At 55.8% G+C, this 25,163-nt stretch overlaps 1 protein-coding gene across 1 annotated transcript; it reads left to right on the top strand.

Moving 5' to 3' along the window:
* The first annotated feature begins 1,977 nt into the window (after window positions 1–1,977).
* Window positions 1,978–23,538, top strand: ADAMTS8 (ADAM metallopeptidase with thrombospondin type 1 motif 8). Its single transcript, XM_059675915.1, has 9 exons — window positions 1,978–3,113; window positions 11,491–11,730; window positions 12,566–12,701; window positions 13,806–13,973; window positions 14,859–15,160; window positions 17,476–17,659; window positions 19,958–20,130; window positions 20,270–20,445; window positions 22,379–23,538. Exons 1-9 carry the CDS (start codon window positions 2,382–2,384, stop codon window positions 22,947–22,949), a joined length of 2,682 nt encoding a protein of 893 aa, XP_059531898.1. The 5' UTR covers window positions 1,978–2,381; the 3' UTR covers window positions 22,950–23,538.
* Window positions 23,539–25,163: the final 1,625 nt, after the last annotated feature.

The raw sequence follows: 25,163 nt of genomic DNA, 5'->3' as shown, positions 1-25,163 counted from the left end.
GGTGGGTGGGTGGGGAGAGACTAACCGAAGAATTTATATACATAGGCCATGAACACAGACTAATAAATAGTGTGGTGAAGGTCTGGGGGTGGGGGGTGGGGGTGCGGGGGGAAGGGTCATGGGTGTGGGATGGAAGGGGTCAAGGGGAGAAACAAGGGAACATCTGTAATATTTTCAACCATAAAGATAAACTTGAAAGAAAAAAATAAAAGGCCAAAAAAAAAAGTTACAACAGGCCTGAAGCAGAATGGGATTCCCCGTGGCCTGCCCAGGTCCCTCTCCCAGGTCACACCCCTGGGCTGGGAGGGTGTGTTTTTGCTAATTTTTGGAAAAAGATGGCCGAGGCCACTCTTTCCATTCCCCCGCCGCCACGGCTAGAAGTGTTTGGGGGAACATCGGAGTCGCCAGTTGTTCCTCTCTTGTAAATTATCCAGGAAAGACCATTCTGCAGCCTGCTGGGTTGGGAAGTTCAGCCTTCCTTTCAGTGAGTGCAAAGCCACCCTTCCCTGCTGCGGGGTCTGCGGCCACGGGAGAGTCTCACGTGCTGCGTGCTGCCTGCTGCACCCCCGTGGCTGCTGGAAGAACTTGGATGGACTAAGAAGAAACGTAGACGACCTCATCTGTCAGTGCCCCCAACACAGGCAGAAAACTCTTCTTATAGAACAGGACCCGGAGTCCTATCTTCAGACCCGTGCCATGAAGACTGGGGTGCCATGCCGGGCTCAGTGGTTGAGCGTCGACCTATGAACCAGGAGGTCATGGTTCCATTCCCCGACAGCGCACATGCCTGGGTTGCAGGCTCGATCCCCAGTAGGGGGCGTGCCGGAGGCAGCCGATCAATGATTCTCTCATTATTGATGTTTCTATCTCTCACTCCCTCTCCTTTCCTCTCTGAAATCAATAAAAATAAAAAATAAATTAAAAAAAAAAGACTGGGGTGCCATGAAGTGCTGTGTTTTGTGGTCTTGAGAGAGGACTGTAGACCATACCATTCCCCGTGCTTTTCTTTGTGTCTCAGGCCCCGCATCCCAGGGGGAGGTGGCAGTGTGGGGCAGAATGAAAGGTGGCTACCTTCCATGAAGTCCCCCACCCCGCACCCCCCATACACACACCCCACCCCACCACCCCACATCCCAGGAGTTTTCAGGACCAGACATGCAGTTCCAGGTGGCCTGCTACCTTCCTCCTGGGTGACCCCACTCGGCTGCCAACCTCACTTCTGGTCATCACCACTGGGCTGGGTTCTGCCAGCCAGCCCTGGAAGGGGCAGTAACAGCATCTTTGGTTCCATTCACCAGGTGGTATCTTTCCCTATCCTCCGCTTGGGATGAAAATGTGGTTTTTAGTGGGGAGCATGATTTTTTTAAATATATTTTTTATTGATTTCAGAGAGGGAGAGAGAGAAACATCAACGATGAGAGAGAATTGTTGATTGGCTGGCTCTTGCACGCCCCCTACTGGGGATCCAGCCCACATGTGCCCTGACCGGGAATGGAACCGTGACCTTCTGGTTTACAGGTGGGCACTCAACCACTGAACCATGCTGGCCTGGCAGGGAAGCATGATTGTAACATGATCTTTCCCATCTCTCTCCGTTGCTTCACAATTAAAAGCTCTGGAACCTTCTCTGGAGGAGACCTCTCTTCTACACAATCGGATGCCCAGAGTGGCTGCTACAGGGATCTGAATGCTGTCGCTGGGGGCCACGCAGAAGCCACTTCAGAGAATGCGTCCTAGACACTTGGCCTTAAAGGGGGCAGCGCCTGGGGCCTCCCTGAGGACTCTGAAGGGCCGGCCCAGCGCCGTAGGAGTTAATGTGGGACCGTGCGTAAAGGGAAGGGGAAAAAAGTTGGAGTTGACACTTGGGAGGGTGGGGAATGGAGAGGGGAGCGAGGCCCGCTGACTCCTGATTGGTTTTACATTTCATCCAATTTTTTTTTTTCCTCTCTCTCTCTCCTCTCGCGCTCCCTCTTTTCAAGTTTCTCTCTCCCATCCCAGGGGAGGGGAAACGGGAATAGTGAGCGATCAAAAATAAACCTCTTATGTCAAAGCCGGGAAGGAAGTATAAATACGAAGGGCTCGGCAGCCCACTCGGTGCTTCCCGGGGTGGGGACGAGGCCAGGGCGAAGGGCGGGCGGGCGCGCGGCTCGGGGCTCCAGTTACTCGCGCTCTGAGCGGCGAGCAGGCGCGGAGGAGCGGCGTGCGCGGCCGGAGGGGCCGCCAGGGGACCGGGCGGCCACAGGGCCCCGCGGGCCGAGTCGCTCCGCGACCCGATTGATCTCCTTTTTCCTAGAGGGAGCGGCCCGGCCGCGCTCGCGCCGCCAGCACCTGCCCGCGCCGGGCCGGCTTCTCCCCTCTCGCGCGCCGCCGCCGGAGCCCCCATGCCCCGCGCCGCTCCCCGGTGGCCGCCGCTCCTGCTGCTGTCCCTGCTGCTGCAGCCGCTGGCCCGCGGCGCCCCGGCCCCGCCCGGAGCCGGGGGCCCGGCCTCGGAGCTGGTGGTGCCCACGCGGCTGGCGGGCGGCGCGGGCGAGCTGGCGCTCCACCTGTCCGCCTTCGGCCGGAGCTTCGTCCTGCGCCTGGCGCCCGACGCCAGCTTCCTGGCGCCGGAGTTCAAGATCGAGAGCCTCGGGGGCTCCGGCGCGGCGGCCGGGGGCGAGCGCGAGCTGCGCGCCTGCTTCTTCTCGGGCACCGTGAACGGGGCGCCGGGGTCCCTGGCCGCCGTCAGCCTGTGCGGCGGGCTGAGCGGCTCGTTCCTGCTGGACGGCGAGGAGTTCACCATCCAGCCGCGGGGCGCGGGGGACGCCCTGCAGCGGCCGCACCTCCTGCGGCGCTGGGGCCCCGGCGCGCGCCGCGCCCCGGCCCACCCCCTCCCCCGAGGACCCGCGTGGGGGGCGCGGATGGGCGACGGTCCCAGGCAGGAGCGCGAGGAGGAAGAGAAGGACGCGGCACCGGACGAAAAAAGCGAAGAAAAGGAGTCAGAAGGCGCCCGCGAGCTGCAGGCACCTCGCGGGGCCGCGAGCAGGACCAAGCGGTTTGTGTCCGAGGCTCGCTTCGTGGAGACGCTGCTGGTGGCGGATGCGTCCATGGCGGCCTTCTATGGACCCGACCTGCAGGTAGGACTCGATCTGACCCGGGGAGGTCCCCTGTCCCTTCCCGGAGTCCCCAAATGCTCCCCTTCTCTGTCCCTCAGAAAATCCTTCATGTTCTTCACTCTTCCCAAACAAGGTTCTTGGCGTTCTGAGAACGCGCGGGAACTCTTGGCTTAACCTCTGACACCTGGGCTACCTACTGCCCCCTCACGTCCCTTCCAAATTAGGGTGAGGCCCCAACGTCTCCCCCTCTCAGCTGCTCTTCCCACCCCCCCACCCCCGCCATCCCTCCCTTCCTAAATCTCACAGAGTTCTCGGCAAACTGAACTGAAATGGGTTTTAAGCACCCCCTCTCCCAACACAGATGAAAACTGAGCGTTTTGGGAAAACGCCCACCCCATTTCTCAGCCCTCTGCTGTCTCCAGATGGGAGAGGCTGCCATGGGAAGATGTGGCTATTTCATTCCCTTGCAAACAGCACGGAGGTTCCCATAAATAAGATATGGTTTGGAGGGAACTGAACCTGGAAAGGGGCTGCCCCACTTCGGGGTGCCCAGCTGGTTCTGATCAGGGGGCTGGGGGTGTGGACTACCTTGCCAGCCTGGCGCCCAGCCCCGCAGAACTTGGCAGTGCCAGCATCTGCACAGAAGGGAGGGAACCAGAGTTTCTGCCTGGGGGCTCAGTCCAGGAAACTGAAGCTTCAGTGGGAAAGGGAGGGGAGAAGGGAGTGGGGATAGGAACTCTTCAGGGACTGTTCTTAGGGGAACCAGAACTATATACTTGGTCCACCCCAGCTGATCGGAGCCCAGACCCAGCTCTCCGCCGAGCTGGGGCAGGAAAGCTACATCCAGGGCATAGCCCCTGTGGCCAGATGGTTTCTAACTAGATTCAAAGGTGTTGCAGACCCTGCAGGAAAGTCTGTGTTGCCCACAGACCAGGGGAAGTATGGGGGTGGCACTCTCTCTTCCCCGGGGAACACAGAACCGGTAATGTGCCAGGTAGAGAACTGGCCCACCTGGAGGTCACAGTGCCCTGAACCAGGGTTCGTGGCCCCTGGAGCAGCTCAGTGAACACTGACAGTGATGGCAATCTCGGCTGGGGACCCTATCCGAGCATTTCGGCATCACCCGTGCAAAAGAGGCCAGACAAGACGCAGTCAGCCCTTCTGTTTCGCACCCCATCTTTCTCACTCCACAGTCCTTGGGAAATGCATTCTAGATGGAAGGATGGAAAGACTAGGAGGTGAGAGGTTCATGTGGCTGCTCCTCTAGCCACTGCAGGGTCAGGTTAAACCTGGGTGGGCCCCTCTGCATGCTGTCGGTTGTGTCTGTTTATCAGTCACGGGGTTGCCTTCCCCCAGAGCATGGCCAGACAGCTGCGAGCCCTCCAGGCGGTCTGCCCCTCAGGCTCTGGGTCTACACAGACCTCCTACCTGTTTCCCCGCCTACCCTGCAAGTCCTAGACAGGGTGACAGGAGGGGCTTCTCCCATCCCGGGCGAGGACCCGCAGGCCTGGCTACTAGGGTGCAACGGCAGAAAGAGACTGAAGTACGTTCATTGCAAACCCAGAGCTGAGCTGCTGGGCCCCTCCCCACACGTGGACCAGTGTCCAACATCTGCCTGGGAACCAGGAGATACGAATAACAAGACCTCAGAGAAGCTGCAGAGAAAGCGATTGCTTGTCAGTCCCTGGAGCCGAAAATGTCCTTCTTAAACTTCCTCCCGCCTCGCCCTCTGAGCTCACTGAGCTCACCTTGACACTGAAGATACTGAGCATTTGCCTCAAGGACGCACTTGACCTCTGCAGACACCAGCGCCACGGAGAAGCAGGCGTGGCTTGGTGCTGGGCTCCAGGGTGCCCAGGCCCCTGAGCAGGAGGCTGGCTGCGTTTTGACCCAAGTGTGCTGCACCGGACAAGTCGGCTTTCTCCTCGCAGAGCCGCCTGGGATGCCGCCTCATAGGGTGCCTGGCTAGATGGCCTAGCGTAGGCTTACCCCATGCCTGCCCCTCCGCATACACTCACAGCGGCGTAGCTCTGCGCCCAGCTAGCCCAGGTCAGGAGAGCACATCAGCATGGGCATCGGGCACCTGTGAAGGCTACGTCTCTCTCCCTCAGGTGTCTACTGCTAGGCCTTACACCTCAAAGAGAAGTCCTCTCCCTGGGTCTCGTGTCACAGCCCACCTGCACCCCTGCTGGGGCGGGGCAGGGCGGAGGGACAGCTGGTGTTATGATTGCCCACAGGCCCCTCACCAGCTGTGGAGATGCCACAGGGGAAACTTGAACTTCTCGCTTCATCCCCTGGGCTTCCCAAATGGGCCCATGAGCTCAGCCGGGAATGAATGTCAAGCCTGGTTCCCCAAGACCTTGCCTGCCCAGACCCTTCTCCCCAAAATAGAATAAGTAACTTTCTCAGGGGTCTCCGGGGCCTTCATCACACGGACAGAGGCACTTTGGGGTGTCTTAGTGACCAGGCACATGATGAGGATGCGGAGAGCTTCACCCCCTCAAGGGCTTGGGCTTCCTCATCTCTGAAGAGAGATACCTGGACCGGGTAACCTGTGCGGCTGCTTCATGACGAATCTTCGAGAAAGGTCAGCACTGTGCGGGGAAGCCAGTGCGTTCAGCTTGAGGAGGGGTTTCCACGCATCAGCTCAGCGGGAACACCTGTGAGGGGTTAGGAGCCGAAGGTGCAGCTCGCGCAGCACGTGTGACTCTGCAGGTCCCGTCTCCTGAACCGGAGGGCAGTGCTGTTTTCTGTGCCCGGCTGCCTATAGCTCCGCGAGGGCCTGTGACTATGGCTCTGTGGGCCCCTGCCCCTTGTCCATACTGAGGGAACGGGTCCTTGAATCCAGCTGTCCAAAGATGCCCCACCAAACCCGATACCGAGAAGAAACCGCCATAAAGGCCGAGAGAAAGAAGCAGCCGGGCTCCAGGCTGGTCTCACGGCTGAGCCACAATTTCCCAGAGCTCCGTGCTCTTCAGTTCACTTAATCCTTTCTCAGAGGGGCCCCTGCTTCCCACCTTCTTATCTGGTTTCAGAGGGAAGGAGCCCAGACAAAGGGGGCTTTCTGAAAAGAGGGACCACCTCGGAAGAGAGCATTAACTCCGTCTGCCTCCGGCTGCTGCTAGTCGCTCTGGATGAAACTGGAGCGGGAGGGAGGGTGGGCCCAGCAGCTCCCCACTCAGTCTGGAAAATCGACCTGTCAGGGGTCAAGGGTGAGCTGAGCTTCCGAATTCCCTTCTCCGCGGAGAGGGTCCTTGGAGTGGCGCCCATTGTCCCCAGAGCAGACGAGAGGTTTCCCAAGATGTCAAGCTACCTGCGAGTGGTTTCAGGGAAGGGCTAAGTCATAGCCATTTCGTCTCCCCTTAACCATATCCTCTGGGGAAAATGTCGCCCGCAAGCCCTGATACTGAAGTGACTATGTATTCCACTTTGCCCAGCATAATCCCAGCATAGTCCCAGGTGGTCAGAAGTGACCTGCTTTGGAAAAATAACAGAAACGGATGCATGCCCCACTCTCTCTAGCCACCCAAGTCTTCGTGGATGAAGGACAAGTGTCGTGTCCATGCGAATTATGTTCTCCCACTGGCAAAGGAATGAGTCTTTTTTTTTTTTTATCTCTTTTGTCTGCTGCAGTCAGAGTGATCAGCAATATGAAGTCTTTTCCAAAGAAAATGCCTTAATATGCAAAGGTTTCTGATTCGTCATCCGCCTGCCCCGGGGGTGAAGGGTGGGGTGTGTGCCTAGATGACGTCAAGGCCAGGTTGTTTGCTTTTGTGCTTTGCGTTTGTTTACTCTGTGCTGTAGTTTTCCTCCAGGCAGTAAACGGGGAGACAGTCAGTGTCACGTTGAAGAGGATCTGCTTTGAAGGGTAACGGAAGTAACGGAGTGTCCTTGAGCAAGGTACCTTAATTTTTCGCCAGAACAAGTATCCCAATGTCCTGGCAGTGTGTTGAGGATACAATATATATGGAAAGCAGCCGAACTAGTGCCCAGCACATAGTAGGTGCTCAAGAAAGCGTAACTGATACTAGAGTTGCCTTCGGTGATGGTGCCTGGCACATAGTAGGTGTTCGACAAAGCATAACTGATACTGGAGTTGCCTTCAGTGATGGCATTTGTCAGAGTAGGAGCGCAGTGTGGTCACCTGCCATCATAGCCCGCCACTGCTGTGTCCCCTCCGCTGTCCCGTGGCAGAGAGGGTCTCCTTCCAGCTTGCTTGGCTCAGAGTTTCATGCTTGACTCCTTGTGGTTCTGATAAGTTTGTGCCTCGGAGAGGTGGCCTCGCCCTTGCTGTTTTTTGTTTGGGTAGCAAGAACGGCACCAGGTATTAGACCAGTGAGGTCAGACCAGACCTGGGTTCAGCAACCTCGGTACTTGAGTTCTGGCTAAGGAAAGAATTCAGAGCCAAGACCCAAACTCTAAGAGAATGTTTATTTGGAAAATCAGAGATAGAAGAAGTAATTTATAGAAAAAAAACAAAAACTGGCTTAGGTAGCAAGTTATAGAGGTAAAGGAAGGCCCCTTGGAGCTTAGAAGTGAGGACGGTCAAGGCAATGCCCCTGAGGGGATGGGGCGGGGCAGGAGGCAGGGAAAGGCTCAGGCGGTCAAGGCAATGCCCCTGAGGGGATGGGGAGGGGCAGGAGGCAGGGAAAGGCTCAGGCTGCTCCCAGGAGGGGAGAGCCAGCTGGGTCCTCTGTCCTAAAGGTTTTAAGAGGGAAAATTTTAGGGGAGGTCCCAGGGGAAGATCTCAGGAGAATATTCAGCAGCTTTCCAGGTGTGTCCTTTCAGGGTTGGGGGCTCCCCTGCTTAAGTGGGCACCAGGGCAAGGGGTCATTATTCAATGTAGCTGGTTCTGCGTTGGCCGTGGTTTTGCTTGTCTGGTTTTGCTGCTTTTCTGGGCCTGGAGCTGAAATACAACGGAGGCTTAGATGTTATCTCCAGGGAAGAAAGGTCAGGGGGTCCAATACACATGACCAGTGATATGCTTGGGAAGAAAGGTCACCCTGGGGATGAGTTCCTACCCTACCATTGTCCTTTGCTGGCGCCCAGGGCCCTGGTGACCTCCGTACCTGGCCCATCGTCCTTGCTCTGCTCATGTCTAACTGCCTACACATCCTGAGAACGAGGAGAAATGAAGGACACCCGTGTAGGACCCTCTCTTCTCCTATTGCTTCTTTCCTTTTCCTTTCTTCTTCCCACCTCCGCCTCCTCAGCACAGTCTCGGGCCCTAGAGAGATGCCCAGAAGGAAAAAAGGAGAAGAGCAGTTGCTGAGGTCAGAGGGTTTCCGTGTGTCCACCTCCCTCTCCTCACGTCTCCCAGACCCGCCGCCAGGAAAAGCGGGAGGACCCACAGTGCACAGAGCCAGTGAGCAGAGCAGAGCGGGTGGCACTGGGGGCAGAAGAGGCTGCTGGAAAGACACTGGACCCAGGCCCAGCCTCCCCTCGGCTCCACCCTCGTGGCTTTGGCTGCACCAGAGCTCTGGGGTGGGATCTCCTTGTTTGTAGCTCAAAGAATCAAAAGAAAAAAAAACTTCCCTAAACTGGCTGGGGAAGGTCTCTCTTTTCCATGTCCTGCGGGAGCCCGTGGAGAAGGAGACTCCCAGAAAGATGGCCCGCCCTCCCAACAAGAGTGAAAGGCGTCCGACCCCCAGTCACTCAAGAGCAGGGTGTGTGTGTTTTTTAACACCACGGGCCTGCTGGCCCTGGGCTCTGTCCAGCCTACCGGCCGTGCTTGTGGGAAGTTGTCTGCTGTATTGGGACCCCATCCACAGGGGCACAATCTTACCCACACGCCTCAGCCGGCAGCCTGCACTGGGGTGCAGGGAGGTATAAATAGACACCAGGTGGTGGAGCGAGCCATCTGCCCTTCTCCTTCCTGGCTCTTGAGCCACTTCCCGGAGAGACCGTAACTCAGGCCTAGGGGGTTGGCTGAGAATCGGAGGCTCACCAACTCAGGCCACCACCCCACCAAGGCCCAGTGGTCCTTCCCCTGCAGGTGTCAGGCATTCCTGCCACCATTTCTCAGAGGAGCTAACGCTGGGGATGGTGACCCTTCATCTCCAAAAGCTCAGTGTGACAGAAAAGGTGGGTAAGTGGGACAAGGTTTGGGGATTTTTAACAGAAACACAGGACCACAATGCAATGGAAATTATCTTCTGATAATTCTCAGATCTAACCTCTCGTCTAAGCCACAGGCAGAAGGGAATAAAACCTTAGGGCTGTCCAGACAAATACCAGAAGGCCAAAGGAAATGGCCCTCTAGGCGGCTCAGCACAGCAGTCATTCATCTGGAGAAGATGCTAGGAGCTACCTCAGCTGCAAAGGAGAAGACCCCCCTAAAAAACCTCTCAGTGTTGGGGAGCGTCTGATGCTTCACCCCATCCTTTGGGGGGCAGTTCACACCAGGCTGCTTGGTTTACCCTGGGGACTTGGCCGTTGTATGGTGTCCACACAGCTGCTGGCCTGAGGAGCCTCGGTCTGACCTGCCCAGCTTGGGACTGCAGACTCCTCTCAAACCTCAAGTCTTCGGTTCCGTGTATAATTTTCTGGAGTCAGTGCTGAGCAGCTGGCATCTCTTATCTCCACACCTTCTTTGTGAGACATCACCTCCCCAATTGCGAGATTATGAAATCAGGACTCAAAGGGAAGAATTCTTATGAGGAGAGTGGCAGGTTGCCTGGGAAGAAGTCCCAGGAGTTGGTTCCTGGCCCATCAGACTCTGGCCCTTCCTAGGGCAAGAGGCCAGGACACTCTTTCTGCCCCCTGGGAGCCGTGAAGGGCTGGACAGGAAGTGGCCTCAGCAAGCTACCATTCTTCAGCCCTCACCCCTGGTTGCATAATGATGTGATTGCTTTTTTCCCTTAGGAATCCAACTCCAAGAGCGAGAGCGCCAAGTTTCAGCTTTGCTGATAAGATGTTTACATCAGCCTAAACATAGCCGGAGTACTTGACACCCTCAACAACCTGCCAACCTCTGTCTGTAGGGCTTACAAAATGCCTGGCTTGTCGCCTGGGAGGTGAACAGACAGATCCCATTCACAAATGATGCGATTCGTCTGGATCTCCCACACATGGCCCCAGACGGCGGAATGTCCCTCTCTAGCCTTTCACTCTCCCTTCCCCTCCTTCCACTCCCACCTTCCAGATCACCGGAGAGAAAAGGAGAGGCTCCTAGAGACGGTGCCCCAGAGAACAGAGAGCGGGGCCAGCGAGTTGGCTGCTCAGCTGGCCACACTCACGGCTGAAGACAGTCTTGCCTCTGCCCCTTTGTCTCCTCTTCTGCAAAATAACCCAAGAGAATGCGCGCTTAGAGGCAGGAGCGTGAGCCCCAGCCTGGCCTCCTCCAAAGGCGTGGGAGCAGCTGGCAGCCCGGGGACAGGACAGAGGCCCAGCGATGACGTGGGCTGTCTCAGCTGGCCTGGGTGGGACTGGAAGCAGGTGTGAGCCTCCGCATCTGGGCCTCATTAGGCCCACAGGGTTCGCTCAAGCCCCAGGCAGACGGGAATAAGCCCTTCAGGGCTGTCCAGGCAAATGCCAGGAGGCCGAGCACTGGGATACTTAATGAGAAGATTGTGGGCCCCAGAGACGGACAGGCCTGGGCCGCATCTGGCTTGAAGAGCGGTGTGGCCTTAGACGTAGGGACTGTGGTACCGCTTCACAGGGTTATTGTGAGCATGTAAAGAGGTGACATTGGTGAAGTGTGGGTCCTGCACCGGGAGCAGAGTAGCTATTGTTTGCCGTGACAACCAGAGCCAAGTTTTCAGGGTTAACATTTCATCCTGCAGAGTAGGCTTGCCCCGCAGACATCAGGAGAATGCTGGACACTCAGAGGGAAATTCTACTCACCTGGAGCACTCAGATCACTGCTTCTGGGCTGAGAATGGAGAAGAGGGGGGAGAGGGGCATGGCAGGGAGACGGCCAGTGCGAAGGTCAAGGCTGAATAACCAGCTTGGTCCCTTAGAACTTTCCGTGAGGGTGGAACGTTCTGTCTGCTCAGTCCAATACAGTGGCCACAAGCCATAGATGGCTATCAACAGACTTGAAATGTGGCCAGTGCGACGGGGGAGCTGTGATTTCAGTTTCGCTGGCTTTTAATGGACTTTGATTTACATGGCCACATGTGTCTGGTCAAGATGTTACATGCACGCGCTTCAGAGCCAGGCAGTCTGAGCTCACATGCTGGCCGTGCTCTCCGTAGATTTGTGATCTTGGGACGCAACTGGCTTTTATGTGAAATGAAGGGTCTGGAGGCTATGAGTTTTCAACAAGATGCTATTTATCGGGCACTCGGCCCAGAGCGGGGCACACGGGGTGGGTAACAAGAGGTGATGGCCGTGGGCAGGCGACGGGCTGGGAGATGGAACCCTTCACTCTTCCTATTCCCCTCCTTCCCGACAGAACCACATCCTGACCCTCATGTCGGTGGCGGCCCGCATCTACAAGCACCCCAGCATTCGCAATTCCATCCACCTGGTGGTGGTGAAAGTGCTGATCGTGGAAGATGAGGCGCAGGGCCCCAGGGTGTCTGACAATGGTGGGCTTACCCTGCGCAGCTTCTGCAACTGGCAGCAGCATTTCAACTATCACAGCGACCGGAACCCAGGACACTTCGACACGGCCATCCTGCTCACCAGACAGGTCTGTGGATGGGCTCCGGAGACCCCGGGGAGAGGGGGAAGGTGGGGTTGGGGTGGGGTGACTGGGTCAAAGGGAGGACCAGGGCCAGGGCTCCTGGGCCTGCCCGAACGTAGGGACTGCCTCCCCGCTGGCCCCAGCTGGGAGCCTCGAGTGTGGAATGAGGAGGGGGAGGAGGTCATGAGGACAAGTGTGAGGTATTTGCAAGGGAAGGGGAGGAATGCCATACAGGCTCTGTTCCAAATGTTTGTGACCAGCTGTCTGCTGAGGTCATAACTAGAGGACACGCCGTCCAGTAAGAGATCTGGAGTGGGAATTAGAGAAGAGGTCCCTCTGCGGTGATGGTTTAACATATGGCCAGGTAGCCAAGCCATTACCCTCGCGATTTCCCCAAATCAGGAGGCTGCCCATCTACCTGGTGAGATTGAAACTCCAGGTGGGCAGCATCCTCAAGGCTAGAGAGTGTAGTCATGTGCACAAGGCTCTGTCTACTCCTCAGTCCTCACAACAACCCCACGAGGCAAGTTCCGCTGTACAGTTCCCCGTTTTACAACCGAGGAAACTGAGGCACAGAGTGTCACAAAGCGGCGGTGCCCACAGCCCAGCCCAGGCTCCGTGTTCAGAGCCGCTGTGCTGGCCTGCCTCCCCCAACAAGCCGTCCAAGCCCCAGCCAGCCCAGCACAGGCCAATGTAGAAGAAGAAACGGTCTTCCCTAAACCAGTGTCCTTTGTGAAGAAAGAGGGATCTGGGCTTATAAAATGTCCTTCGACTCAGGAGGAGCAGGAATAGGAAGATGTCTTCTGTCCGTTCTCATGCTCTCACCCTCTCCGCCTCGCAGAACTTCTGTGGGAAGGAGGGGATGTGCGACACCCTGGGCGTGGCGGACATTGGCACCATCTGTGACCCCAGCAAGAGCTGCTCTGTGATCGAGGACGAGGGGCTTCAGGCGGCCTACACGCTGGCCCACGAGCTAGGTAAGAGCCGCCCTGCCCGCCTGCTCCACGCTGCCTCTTCCAGACCCAGGCTCACACAGCTCTGAGCAATCGCGGGCCTTCCCGGTCAGCCAGGTCCCCCTCCTGATTCCGACAGAATGGTCCCATGCCAATACGTACTGTGCCTTCTGCATTCCCACCCTGAGCACGAGGCCTACATGTTAAACTGAGCCATCCTCAGGGATCGCCAGGAAAATGCCCAGATGTGAAACAGGTCCTGGTAAAGTTGCGATGTGTGTCCAAGCTAAGCGGTAAGAACCTGGGAAGATGGATGGTGAAGAGAGAGCGAGCGAATAACTGAGGTGCATGTGAATTCAAGGCAGGCTGCCCGTGCTCCTCGTGCTCTGAGAAAGCTTCTGGGAAGGGAAAAGCCCAGAGTGGAAAGGTCTTTAAGGAATAAGAAGAGGGCCGAGCATGGCTCAGTGGTTGAGCGTGGACCTGTGAACCAGGAGGTCACCCGTTCCATTCCTGCTCAAGGCACATGCCTGGGTTTCAGGCTCGATCCCCAGTGTGGGGCCTGCAAGAGGCAGCTGATCAATGATTCTCTCTCATCATTGATGTTTCTCTCTCTCTCTCTCCCTCTCCCTTCCTCTCTGAAATCAATAAAAATATATTTTTTTAAAAAAAAGGAATAAGGCCCTGACCAGTTTGGCTCAGTGGATAGAGCGTCGGCCTGCGTACTCAAGGGTCCCAGGTTCAATTCCGGTCAAGGACATGTACCTTGGTTGCGGACGCATCCCCAGTGGGGAGTGTGCAGGAGGCAGCTGATCGATGTTTCTCTCTCATCGATGTTTCTGACTCTCTATCCCTCTCCCTTCCTCTCTGTAAAAATCAATAAAATATATTTTAAAAAAAAGGAATAAGAAGAGGGCATGCTGCTCCCTCAGTCCCTCCCTTCTCTCCGTTCTTCTCCTCCTCCTCTTCCTCCACCTCCTCTTTTTCTTCTTCTTCCTCTCTCTCTCTCTCTCTCTCTCTCTCTCTCTCTCTCTCTCTCTCTCTCTCCATGGGAGCTCTGGAGCAGGGTGGGCAGGGCTGCCAAGCAGTGGAGGCTGTGAACGTAGACCGAGGGTCTCTCTCTGTCCCCAGGGCACGTCCTCGGCATGCCCCACGACGACTCCAAGCCCTGTGCACGGCTCTTTGGGCCCATGGGCAAGCACCACATGATGGCGCCCCTCTTCGTCCACCTCAACAAGACACTGCCCTGGTCTCCCTGCAGCGCCATGTACCTCACAGAGCTCCTGGACGGTGGGCACGGTAGGCCTCCCTGGCCAGCTGCTGGCAGCGGCGCTCTGCCCGGCGGGCTCCTTACTGAGCTGCATCAGGAAGCATCATAGCCATTGAGGGTTAGAAGAGGCTTCAGAGATCTGGCCCTTGCCCCTCGACCTGTGCCAGGGCCTCCCCATCCCCACAGAGCATGCTCCTCCTTGCCCATTGTCCAGCAGCCTGAGTCCCGGGCTCATCTAGACTCAGTCACAAAGCAGGTGGAGTTGGCCGGAGGAGGTGGGTCTGAACAGAGCTGGGAGGAGTGGAAGAACAGAGCTGGAAGGAGCGGAAGAATGTTTGCAGCGCAGAGGAGGGAAGAGTGTGAGGCTGGAGTGGGACATTGTAGGATCGCTTAGCAAGGCAAAGAGAGCAGGGAGTGGGGGGCCCAGGTGGGCCGGGAGCGTGCGCCTGGCTAAAACAGCTTGGTTTGTGGAGCAAAACAGTGAAACACAATTTCTTTCTGATTCTTCCCCTTGAAGGAGGCAGGCTCACATATAATACAAAAATGATGGATTATCCAAACACCAGCCCTGGGGCTTCGTTTTGCAGGCCATGGTTTTTAAGAGTTCATTTACACCCCCGGGTACATTGACCTACATTAGTATTACAGTTTGCTGGGTAAACACTGAGTCAGGTAAGATGTTCTGGAAAACAAAGGAAATCCGATCTTGAAGATAACTGTTGTGACTGATAGTCGAAAATGGGACAGATTCTGTCTGGATGGCGAGTGTTGAGTTTTTAGATTGAGGTCAAGGGAAAGCTGATGTCTAGACCTTAAACTTGTCCATCGGGATTTGGGGGGTCCTATGGGAGCCATGCGGGGGTGAGAGAGGAAACGGGCCCCTGACTCTGGCCTCTGCTTCCTCCGTTTCTCAGGAGACTGTCTCCTCGACGCCCCCACCTCGGCCCTGCCCCTCCCGACCGACCTCCCGGGGCAACGGGCGCTCTATGAGCTGGACCAGCAGTGCAGGCAGATCTTCGGGCTGGGCTTCCGCCACTGCCCCAATACCTCTGCGCAGGACATCTGCGCCCAGCTCTGGTGCCACAGGGATGGCGCCGAGCCCCTCTGCCACACGAAGAACGGCAGCCTGCCCTGGGCGGACGGGACGCCCTGCGGGCCCGGGCACCTCTGCTGGGATGGCAGCTGTCTTCCTGCAGAGGAAGTGGAGAGGCCCAAGGTGAGCAATGGCTCCTGGGGACACCGAGGTGGGGTGGGTGGGGTGGGGTGGGGTGGGGTGAGGGGCAGAGTAGGGAGAGCTGTTTGTGCGGAGAAACCACACTTGACAGCAAGGAACTAAGGGACTCTGGGCTAGGCTGCAATCAGGACTTCTAAGTAAAATCACTCATATTTTTAAAAATCTTTTTATTGATTTCAGAGAGGAAGAGAGAGGGAGAGAGAGACAGAAACATCCATGATGAGAGAGAATCATTGATCGGCTGCCTGCTGGCATGTGCCCTGACCAGGAATTGAACCGCGACCTCCTGGCTCATAGGTCAATGCTCAACCACTGAGCCATGCCCACTGGGCCAGTCATATTGTTACAAACAAAACAAAGCATATTTATCCAAACACGGAGCCTTCGAAGCTGAGCTTGTAGTGAATGGATGATGCCACCGGTGCCGGGGCCTGGGGGGAGCTCCCTGTGGGATGGATGCTCTGGAGCTGACCTGGAGGCTGTGGAGGTTGGTGATTATAGGAGACACTCCGGCCACAAGACCAGAGCCTGGGCACTCGGTAAACGGAAGCCACTCTGGAGTCTTTATAAACAGATAAGAGTGGCCTGGAAGAGGACATTCCATCAAATGAAGGGAGAGGGCTCATATCCTACCCATGTCTGAGCTGAATTTATAATGAGAGGTTGGGAGAATGAGAGTGACTGTGGGGATTCCATACTCAGGGAGCGGGAGGGGAGGAGGAACCAGACGGGCTCTGACAGGCAGAGAAAACTTGGCCCCGGACACAGCGAATCTGCAGGAGAATCCAAGGCAATGCCGCTGAGAGTTTTAAATGATTCGCTCCTTTGCCCTGCTCTTAATCCTTCCAAGCCGTGGGCTGCTCACATTTCTCCTGCCGCCAGTCCCTGAGCCGCCCCTGTGAAACGGCATCCGTGGAGTTAGGCAGCCTGGTCCCGGCCCAGCACTGAACACCAGGGTGGCCCGAGCAGTCACTCTCCCCAGGGCTGTTCTCTGTGACAGTGTTCTCGGCACTGGGTCTCCGGTGCCCGGTTCTAAGCCTGAGCCGGGCTGGGAGTCACGGCTTCACCCTCAGCCGCCTCGCATCCTCCCATCAGACACCGAGCTTCTGGTCCAGGGGTCTCCCTCTCCTGTAGGGTGACCTTCACACATCACTGAGGAGAGGGGTAGGGAGGGGTCCGTGCAACCTTCCCCAGGCCAGAGCCACGCTCAGTGCCGGGAGCGGTTGACATGGATGCTCATGGCATGTTATTTCTCATCTAATACTATATCTGTGTAAAATAAAAAGCATCGCACCTTTATGATTATATAGTCTAAGCAAAAATATGGAAGGATATTGATGAAAATCATGCCAATGGTTTTTTATCTGGGTAGTTACACACTTTTTAAAATGTATTTTCATTGATTTCAGAGAGGAAGGGAGAGGGGGAAAGAGAGAAACATCAATGATGAGAATCATTGATCAGCTGCCTCCTGCAGGCCCCACAATGGGGATCGAGCCCACAGCCCTAGCATGTGCCCTGATGGGGAATCAAACAGTGACCTCCTGGTTCATCGGTCGCCGCTCAACCACTGAGCCACATCAGCCCAGCTAGTTACACTGTTTTAATGTGTTCCTTTCTTTTTCACACTTTTCTGTATTTTTCATTTTTTATATAAGCAAATGTTATTATTTTTTTTCATTTTAAAAATTATTTTCAGTTTGAAAACCCTTGAGCGCACCAGTGGCCAAGCTTTGCCCTCACAGGCCAGCTGTAAAGTCGAAGCAGCTCTGTTTATTTCCCAGAGACCATCTGGCCCCTGACCTGGCTGGCCGACCGGCAGCCACACCTCCCAGCGGTTATTGCTTTAGACCAGGACTCCTCAACCCCGGCATAGTGACGGGGGGGGGGGGGGGGGGGGCTGGAGGTAGGGGGGTGTCTTGTTCATGGTTGGCTGTGCATTGCTAGGTGCTTAGCAGCCCCTCATCCTCTCCCCACTCGAGGCCAGCGGCATAGACCCTCTCCAGCTGTAACAGCCAAAATGTCTCTAAACACTTCCAAACGCCCCCAGTGAAGAACTGCTATGATAGAGCCAACCTTATTCCCATGAAAGAGTTTCATTCGACAACCAACACTGAATGCCCTGCTGAGGGCCAGGCGCTGTTTCAGACGCTGGACGGTCGCCGTGCGCCGGCCTCTGTTCACAGAGCCCACAGCCAAGCAGGCCACGCGGCCATGAAACGAATGGTTAGGGCGGGGTACTGAACCCCATGCCCCATTCCTATCTCAGCTCCTGACTCGGAGGCTCTGTGTTGCAGGCCGTGGTGGACGGAGGCTGGGCCGCCTGGGGGCCTTGGGGAGAATGTTCCCGGACCTGCGGAGGAGGGGTGCAGTTCTCACACCGCGAGTGCAAGGACCCCGAGCCTCAGAACGGAGGGAGATACTGCCTGGGGCGGAGAACCAAGTACCAGTCCTGCCACACGGAGGAATGTCCCCCTAGTGGTAAGCATCACTGATGGCCACACCCGCCTAAGATCCCCAGAGGAGGACGGAGCAGGCAGTGTCTCCCGATCCCAAGGCAGCGCCTTCCTGTGACCCAGACCCAGTTTTAGGGCAGCCCCTAGCGCCCCAGGACAGCTCTCCTCATGCGGAGGGGGTAGGGGTGGCAAAGCCCGGGAGAGGAGCAGCCCTGGCCTTCCCAGATGTGGAGATAGAGGATGTCACTCCTAACCAAACTCGTTTGGGGGAGGAGGCTTGCAGAGAAGGCTTGGGTTTGGGGTAACATGCCTCCTGGAGGCCTCTGAACCCTCGTCTGTGTGCGGACTGGAAGCGTTTTCCAAAGCCAATGTCAGAGCCAAACCTCCAGTATCTTCCCAGTCCACATCCAGCCCAGAGGGAGGGTTTCTGCATCTGATTCCAGTGCATGTTCCTTCAGGGGAGAGTTGCCCATGTTCCCTTGGGGCCGTGGTAACTGCCTCAGAACCTTCCCAGGAGGCACCGCTCCTTGGCATGTACCTCCCTTGGCGTGCCCCTACCCCGAGTACCCGCTAGAAAGCACAGGCACTGCCTCAGAGGCAGGCACGGGCAGCAGCCGAACGGGTGAGAGGGCGTCGTTGGGAATTTTGTCCCAGCCATCCTGCGCAGCTCCGGGAAGTACTGGCAGGCAGCTGAAGGTCCATCCAAGGGCAGAGACACCCTGCCACTGGCTTGGTGTCTAATGGGGCATCTGCAGCAGTCTTGCAAGACGGGAGAAACAGCAGTGGCAGGGGCTCTGGAAACTGCCTGGAATTGGGAGAGCCTGCCTGGCACACGGGCGAAGCATTCCCTGGAACGGTGAAGGTTTGCCAGGTAGACACGGACAACAGTCATGATCTCAGATGCACTGGGAGGAGCCATCTCAGTCCACAAGTGTCTGAGTGCCTCTTGTGTGGCTTCTAGACTGTAATCAATGTTATAAATGACATAAAAAAATGCACAGAGCATGGTCTCCATCCGCAAGGAATGCGCAGTCTAGCTAGAGATCCAGACCCTTTTACGAGGCCAGTAAAACTTAATCTGTGAAGCACAGACTCCTGGCTCCTGAGGAATTCCGAGCAAGGAAGAGCCGGGACTGGTCAGAAGCTCCCGCCGGCGTGAGGGCTGAGCAGAGCCTGGGGACTGAGAGGGTGAGGAGGCCTGGGAGGGTGGGCCAGGAGACGGGGAGGTCTCCAAAGGGCTGTGACTCACCAGGTGGAATGGGCCGGCTTTTCAAGAGCAGGCGACAAGGTCCATGAAAGCTGAAAAAATGGCATCTAGACGTTTTCAGTGCCAGGTGTCCTGGCCAGTCACCTGGGAAGCATTATCAAACCAGAAGCCCTGGCCCCTCCGTGTACTGATCAGAATCTGAGGAGTGGGGCCCAGTCACCTGTGTGTGAAAAGTCTCCACGGCCACGCAAATGCCCAGCTGAGCCGGAGGACCTCAGTAATGAGAGCAGGTTCAATGCCAGGATTGTGAAGTAAAGTCGTACTCCCACGATTGTTCTGGAAGCAGCGGGCAGCAGGATGGGACAGGAGGCAGCTGGCGTAGGAGGCTGGGCACTAGGGCCACAGAGAAGCCAGGAGGCCTGGGCCTGTGAGAGGGAGACGGAGGTGCTGAGAGGGAACAGAGACACTTAAAACCAGATTGTCCTGGTGATGGAAGGATTTAGGGACAGCTCAGGCATGGAGGATGTAGAGTCTCAGCCTGGAGCGTGGAGGTGTCACCCAATGAAAATCAATCCAGTTAATGAGGGAATCGTGTGCAGCTGGACTGTGCCGAGCTGGTAATCACAGCACCTACACATGCAGTCCCCCGACAGACACCCAGAATCACAGCAGGTGGGGCGTAGGGCGAGACTGGATCTGGAGTTGGAGATCCAGAAGTCCCTGGCCACGTGTCCAGTGTCACTGAGGGAGTCAAGAGAGAGCACGACAGCAGAGGCCCCAAAACATAATTCCGGGGGTCACTCTGTGCTTCCCACACTCACTGAATTGTCCTGTTTCCACCTAAGTTTATGTATCTGTAAAACACAATGTCTTCCTCCAATAGAAAGGACATTCATCCCAGAAAGGCCAGCAGAGGCCAGATGCTCCTAAGGGTCACACGTGGACCTGGGTCAGGCGGACCTAGAAATACTGGGCCCAGGTGACACTGGACCTGTGTCCTGGGGTTGGATCAAAACCAGGCGGAAAAAAGGCGCCCAAATCCAGGCATTTCTCCAGCTGGGTCCTCCCTGCTTCAGCGCGGCGTGTTCACTCCATGCCTTTCCTTACTCTTTTCAGAGAAAAGCTTCCGGGAGCAGCAGTGTGAGAAGTATAACGCCTACAATTACACCGACATGGACGGGAACCTCCTGCAGTGGGTCCCCAAGTACTCGGGGGTGTCCCCCCGGGACCGCTGCAAATTGTTCTGCCGAGCCCGGGGGAGGAGTGAGTTCAAGGTGTTTGAGGCCAAGGTGAGACTCCTCTTGGAACTCAGAACCACAGATGAGGATGAAGGGCACCTACCAGCACCACCCCGTCTCCCAACCCCCCCGCCAGGGGCTGCCTCTGTGCCCACCATCCCCTCTCTTCCTTTCCCTTCTCCTGCTGCAGGTGATCGACGGCACCCTGTGTGGGCCAGAGACCCTGGCCATCTGTGTCCGTGGCCAGTGTGTCAAGGCTGGCTGTGACCACGTGGTGAACTCGTCTACGAAGCTGGACAAATGTGGGGTGTGCGGGGGCAACGACAACTCATGCAGGAAGGTCTCCGGCTCCCTCAACCCGTCCAGGTGAGCCTCCTCGTAGTTCAGCACCAAGGTCAGGAGCAGAACAGGCTTTGGAATCATGTCCCGTAAGTTTTGATTGTGCTGCTACTTAATACCCATGGAATGCTGAGTTTCATTGTCTTGGTAAAATGTCAGCAGTCCTCCATATCTCAGCGTCGTTGTAAAGAGCCATGAGATGGGACATGGGGAGCACTCAGTACAGGGTCTGGCCCTCAGAGAGGACCGTGCATGGGGCAGCCAGAGGCCACAGGGACAGGGATAGATCATCTCTGAGTCAATCAACAATAGAGCTACACTGAGTAACCAGGACCTTTGCCAGAGAGCAGCTCTTCCAGGCCTGTTTGGGGAAGGGCATCTCACCCCATTCCTGGAGAGCCTGTCTTTTGGCAGCTGAATCTTTAGAAAAGGGGGTACAGGGAGGGCGGCCTCCATGGCCTCAGAGGCCACTGTGCCTTCATAAGTCTGAGCACTCCAGACGCTTTCTCACAGCTTAATGCTCCTAGTATTTAAGTCCTTTCACCTCTGTGACCTTGTTTGATTCCTAAAATAAATCCCTGAGGTGGGCAAGGCCAACACTATTATTCCCCACTTACAGATGAAGAAACTAAGGTTCCATAAGATGACCAGACTCTTCTAAGGTCACACTGAGCATTCATAACAGCCAGGAAGAGAACCCAGGTTTCTTAGCTCCTAGATAATCTTCCTGCCGCTGCAGGCACTTCCGGAGAGGAAGGCAAGGGCAGGTGCTATGCAGCCACTCTGGGCCCCTGTGTCTTTCTGTCTCACATCTCATCAGGCTCAAGAGAACAGGATCAGCCCACAGCAGACAACCTAGAGGTCTTTTCAAATTTAAAATCAGGGGATATAGAAAAAAGAAGCCTGGAATATGAGATGTTCAGATACTGGGTCCCCCAGCTGGCTCTCTCTTAGGCATTAGACAAATGGGCCCATGGATATATATATATATATATATATATATATATATATATATATATATATATATATATTGGTTTCAGAGAGGAAGGGAGAGGGAGAGAGAGATAGAAACATCAATGATGAGAGAGAATCATCAATTGGCTGCCTCCCGCATGCCCCACACTGGGGATCGAGCCCACAAGCCAGTCATGTGCCCTGACTGGGAATCAACTATGACCTCCCAGTTCATAGGTCAATGCTCAACCACTGAGCCACGCCAATGGGGCCTTATGGATACTTTCATGCGCCCTCGACTAGGCAGCTGGCCCCAGCTGGGCATAAGGCAAAAATAGTGAAGAACCGACTGGCTGTGTTCCTTAGTCCCTTTCACTCTCTTCCCAACCTGTGTCACCCAAATGCTTCTACCCCAGAAGATAAGAACTAACATTCCTCCAGACACATAAATCCCTACAATAGCATTGAAATAGTTTCCCAAGACAGCATCCTATCCACCCAGAAGCACGGCTCGAGATATCTGGGTCCATCGGAAGGCAGCTCCTCTGTCCGACTTCCTGCCCTAGAGCCATGTGAACCCAATACAGAGAACTGTGGACTCTCAGAGGTGGGGTGAGGCGGCGGATTCTGGAGTGAGTGTGTGGAACGCATTCTCCCACATGGGTTTAAGCTCTGGCTATGAAAGTAGCAATTTTATCCCGGTGCAAAAACGAAATGTGTTTGAGATCTCATTTGAGCCAAGAGCTGCCAGGCTTGGCAAACCCCTCTGAGCAGCCTTCGGGAGCTCCCGTGCTATTGTCAAGACCCACACATCTCACCTGCTCAGCCCCGACACTGAAAATGGAGTTGTCGGCCCCGGCAGCTAGTTGATGTAGAGCTTCGAGGCGACTGCATCATTATTTGCTACTGGTTTTGTCTACCAGCCCCAGTCACCAGCAGGTTCCCTTCCTTAGGCTCTGGGCTGGGAAGGCACCGCTCCTAAGGTGTCTTTCTGTTCCTGTCCTAGTTATGGCTACAATGACATCGTCACCATCCCAGCTGGTGCCACGAACATCGATGTGAAACAGCGGAGCCACCCGGGGGTCCAGAACGATGGCAACTACCTGGCGTTGAAGACCGCGGACGGGCAGTACCTGCTCAACGGGAACCTGGCCATCTCCGCCATAGAGCAGGACATCTTGGTGAAAGGGACCATCCTGAAGTACAGTGGCTCCATCGCCACCCTGGAGCGGCTACAGAGCTTCCGGCCCCTGCCTGAGCCTCTGATCGTGCAGGTCCTGACAGTCCCCGGTGAGGTCTTTCCCCCCAAAGTCAAATACACCTTCTTTGTCCCCAATGACGTGAACTTCAGCATCCAGAGCAGCAAAGAGAGAGTGACCACCAACGTCATCCAGCCGCTGCTCAACGCGCAGTGGGCGCTGGGGGACTGGTCCCCGTGCTCGAGCAGCTGCGGGGCTGGCTGGCAGCGGCGGACCGTGGAGTGCCGGGACCCCAGCGGCCAGGCCTCCGCCACCTGCAACAAGGCTCTGAAGCCCGAGGATGCCAAGCCCTGTGAGAGCCAGCCATGCCCTCTGTGACCGAGTGGGGCGGGGCCAGTCTTGTGCTCATGGACTCGGGCTGCTGGGGCGCAAACAAGTGTCCCCACTGTGGTGACCCTCCGTGTAGAGGTGGCATAGTCGACCCAGGTCTCACCTTGCACCAGCCCTGCCGGCACGGGGAGGGGAAGAGAGGATGGGCCAACCGAATATAATGTCTACTTTCGCGTGGATGGGACCTTGCTTGGGTTCAAGTAGAGGGCATAGGTTAAAGGTGAAAAGTGCACCAGACCAAACGGGAGACCCACTGAGCCTTTTTGCAAAGGACTAGCAAAGTTAAATGGGAAAAAAAAATTGTTTTCTATTGGGTTTCCCCTATAAATAATCTACCTCAAAGGGGAAAAAGTATCCAAGAGAGGTGTGGGGCAGGGGGCCAATGGCGAATGTCAAAGCAAGCTCCTGAGCTGGCTTCCAACGTGATCATGACTCTCTTCAGTATTAAAAACCCATCACCTGCGGGGCTGCAGGGCTGTGGAGAGCCACGTGTTCTCAGGCCTCCACCTGCAGGGGTGGCTCCCGTTCAAGTATTTATGCAAATGTGTCTCTGAACTAAAGTGTGATCTTGTGCCAACATCGTGGTCTGGTCTGGTTCCGTGTTTCTTTCGAAAGGACAGGTGCCCAGAGCCCCAGGACAAAGGCTAGCACTGGGTCAGCACCTTGAACACACTGGGAAGCGGGCACTTGCCCGAGAGTCGTTTCCGGCTTCCTCCGGGGCTCTCAGACACCTGCTGGAGCAGCTGTTCATTTGCATAATCCAGACAAGTGGTTCTCAAACGTTCGTGGGCATTAGGATTATCCAGAGAGCTTCTTGAAATACAGACTGCTGGGCCCATCGTTTCTGATTCAGCAGGATGATCCTAATGCCCCCGAAATGAGAGTCTGCATTGCCAACAAGTATTCGGGGGATGTGGAGGCTGCTGGTTTGGGGGCTGCACTTCGAGAATCACTGCCCTGGTGGAAACTTCCAGTGCACAGGAGTCGTTGTTATGCGATGCCTCTGGGCTCCTTTTTCTTCCCCTTCCCCTCTGCATGTGTGCCCATCCTCACTTTTACCTACTGACCAGCTGGAGATACAAGCCCCTTAGAGTCTGAAGGATTCAGAGCCCTGGCTCTTTCTCTCCACACCAGATCCATTCCCATCTCTAGGCCCAAGCAACTGCAGCTGTCCCCACTGGCCCTTTTACACAAAGGGCATGTCTCCCCAGCCCCCAGAAACCTACCTCTAAAACCCCCTCTCCCATCCCTAGCTCCTCATCTCTTCCTGGCTCACGGGAAGCGTCTGGCTCAGGCTTCCATGCGGTCTGTTGTAGATGGTACAGAGCCATTGGTCATAAATGGGTGAGGAGAAACAACATCAAGAAACAACATTCTAGCGAAAAGAAAGAAAATATGTACATTTTCATCTTCCCTCCCTGGTCACCTTTTACCCATTTGCCCTTCCCTTTGGTTTTCTCTTAAGACCCCTTCAAATATATGGTGACATGGACAAAGAAGATGCTCTATGGAGCCCTACGTGTATGAGAAAAAGGGCCGGCTGAGGACTCAGGCCCTTGGGTACGAGGCAAACTGAATTTCAGCCCCCACCGTGCCCTTAGCTCAGGGGTGGGGAACATTTTTTCTGCCCAGGGCCATTTGGATATTTATAACATCATTTGCAGGCCATACAAAAGTATCAACATAAAAATTAGCCTGCTGTATTCGGTCAAACATTTAATTAACTCCCCCCTAATGCCTTGGCAGGGCCAGACCAAAGGATATCATGGGTCTTCTACGTCCCTCAGGCCGGACTTCCCCACCCCTGCCTTAGCTGGTCCCATGAATGTGGTGCACAGTGGCTGTTGACCAGTTTTCCCGTCTGCCCTTCTGATCTGCCGTCTGTTTGGTGAGTGGGAGGCGGACGTACCTAAACATAAACAAGCACTCACGCAGGCATGCCGACAATGACTAGTAACACCAGAGCTGTCCTTGCTGTGCGTCAGTTTCGCTGAGGCTCATGTATGTTTCTGCCGTTCTTCATCTCCTTTCATTGCTCATTCTCCCCCAAATAATCAAGGCCAAGTGTGTCCCCCATTAACTGCTCAGGCCGGTCCAGCTGTGCCATCCCTACCGCCTGCATCACACCAGGCACAGCTTTCGCCCTGGAGTTCAGCTGGCAGCAGGGCTGCTGATGTGCAAAGCAGAAAGGAATCCAGCTTG

The sequence above is a fragment of the Myotis daubentonii genome, chromosome 19 (genome assembly GCF_963259705.1).
Source record: "Myotis daubentonii chromosome 19, mMyoDau2.1, whole genome shotgun sequence".
In the NCBI taxonomy this organism is placed as follows: Eukaryota; Metazoa; Chordata; class Mammalia; order Chiroptera; family Vespertilionidae; genus Myotis; species Myotis daubentonii.
This window is presented reverse-complemented; position numbering and strand designations above follow the sequence as displayed.

Bases quoted from the DNA above. Each gene is read 5' to 3' on its own strand.
- ADAMTS8 (XM_059675915.1), top strand. From the start codon at position 2,382: ATGCCCCGCGCCGCTCCCCGGTGGCCGCCGCTCCTGCTGCTGTCCCTG. The intron at 13,974-14,858 runs GTAGGCCTCCCT...TCCGTTTCTCAG, and splicing joins GCTCCTGGACGGTGGGCACG to GAGACTGTCTCCTCGACGCC. The intron at 15,161-17,475 runs GTGAGCAATGGC...TCTGTGTTGCAG, and splicing joins AGGAAGTGGAGAGGCCCAAG to GCCGTGGTGGACGGAGGCTG.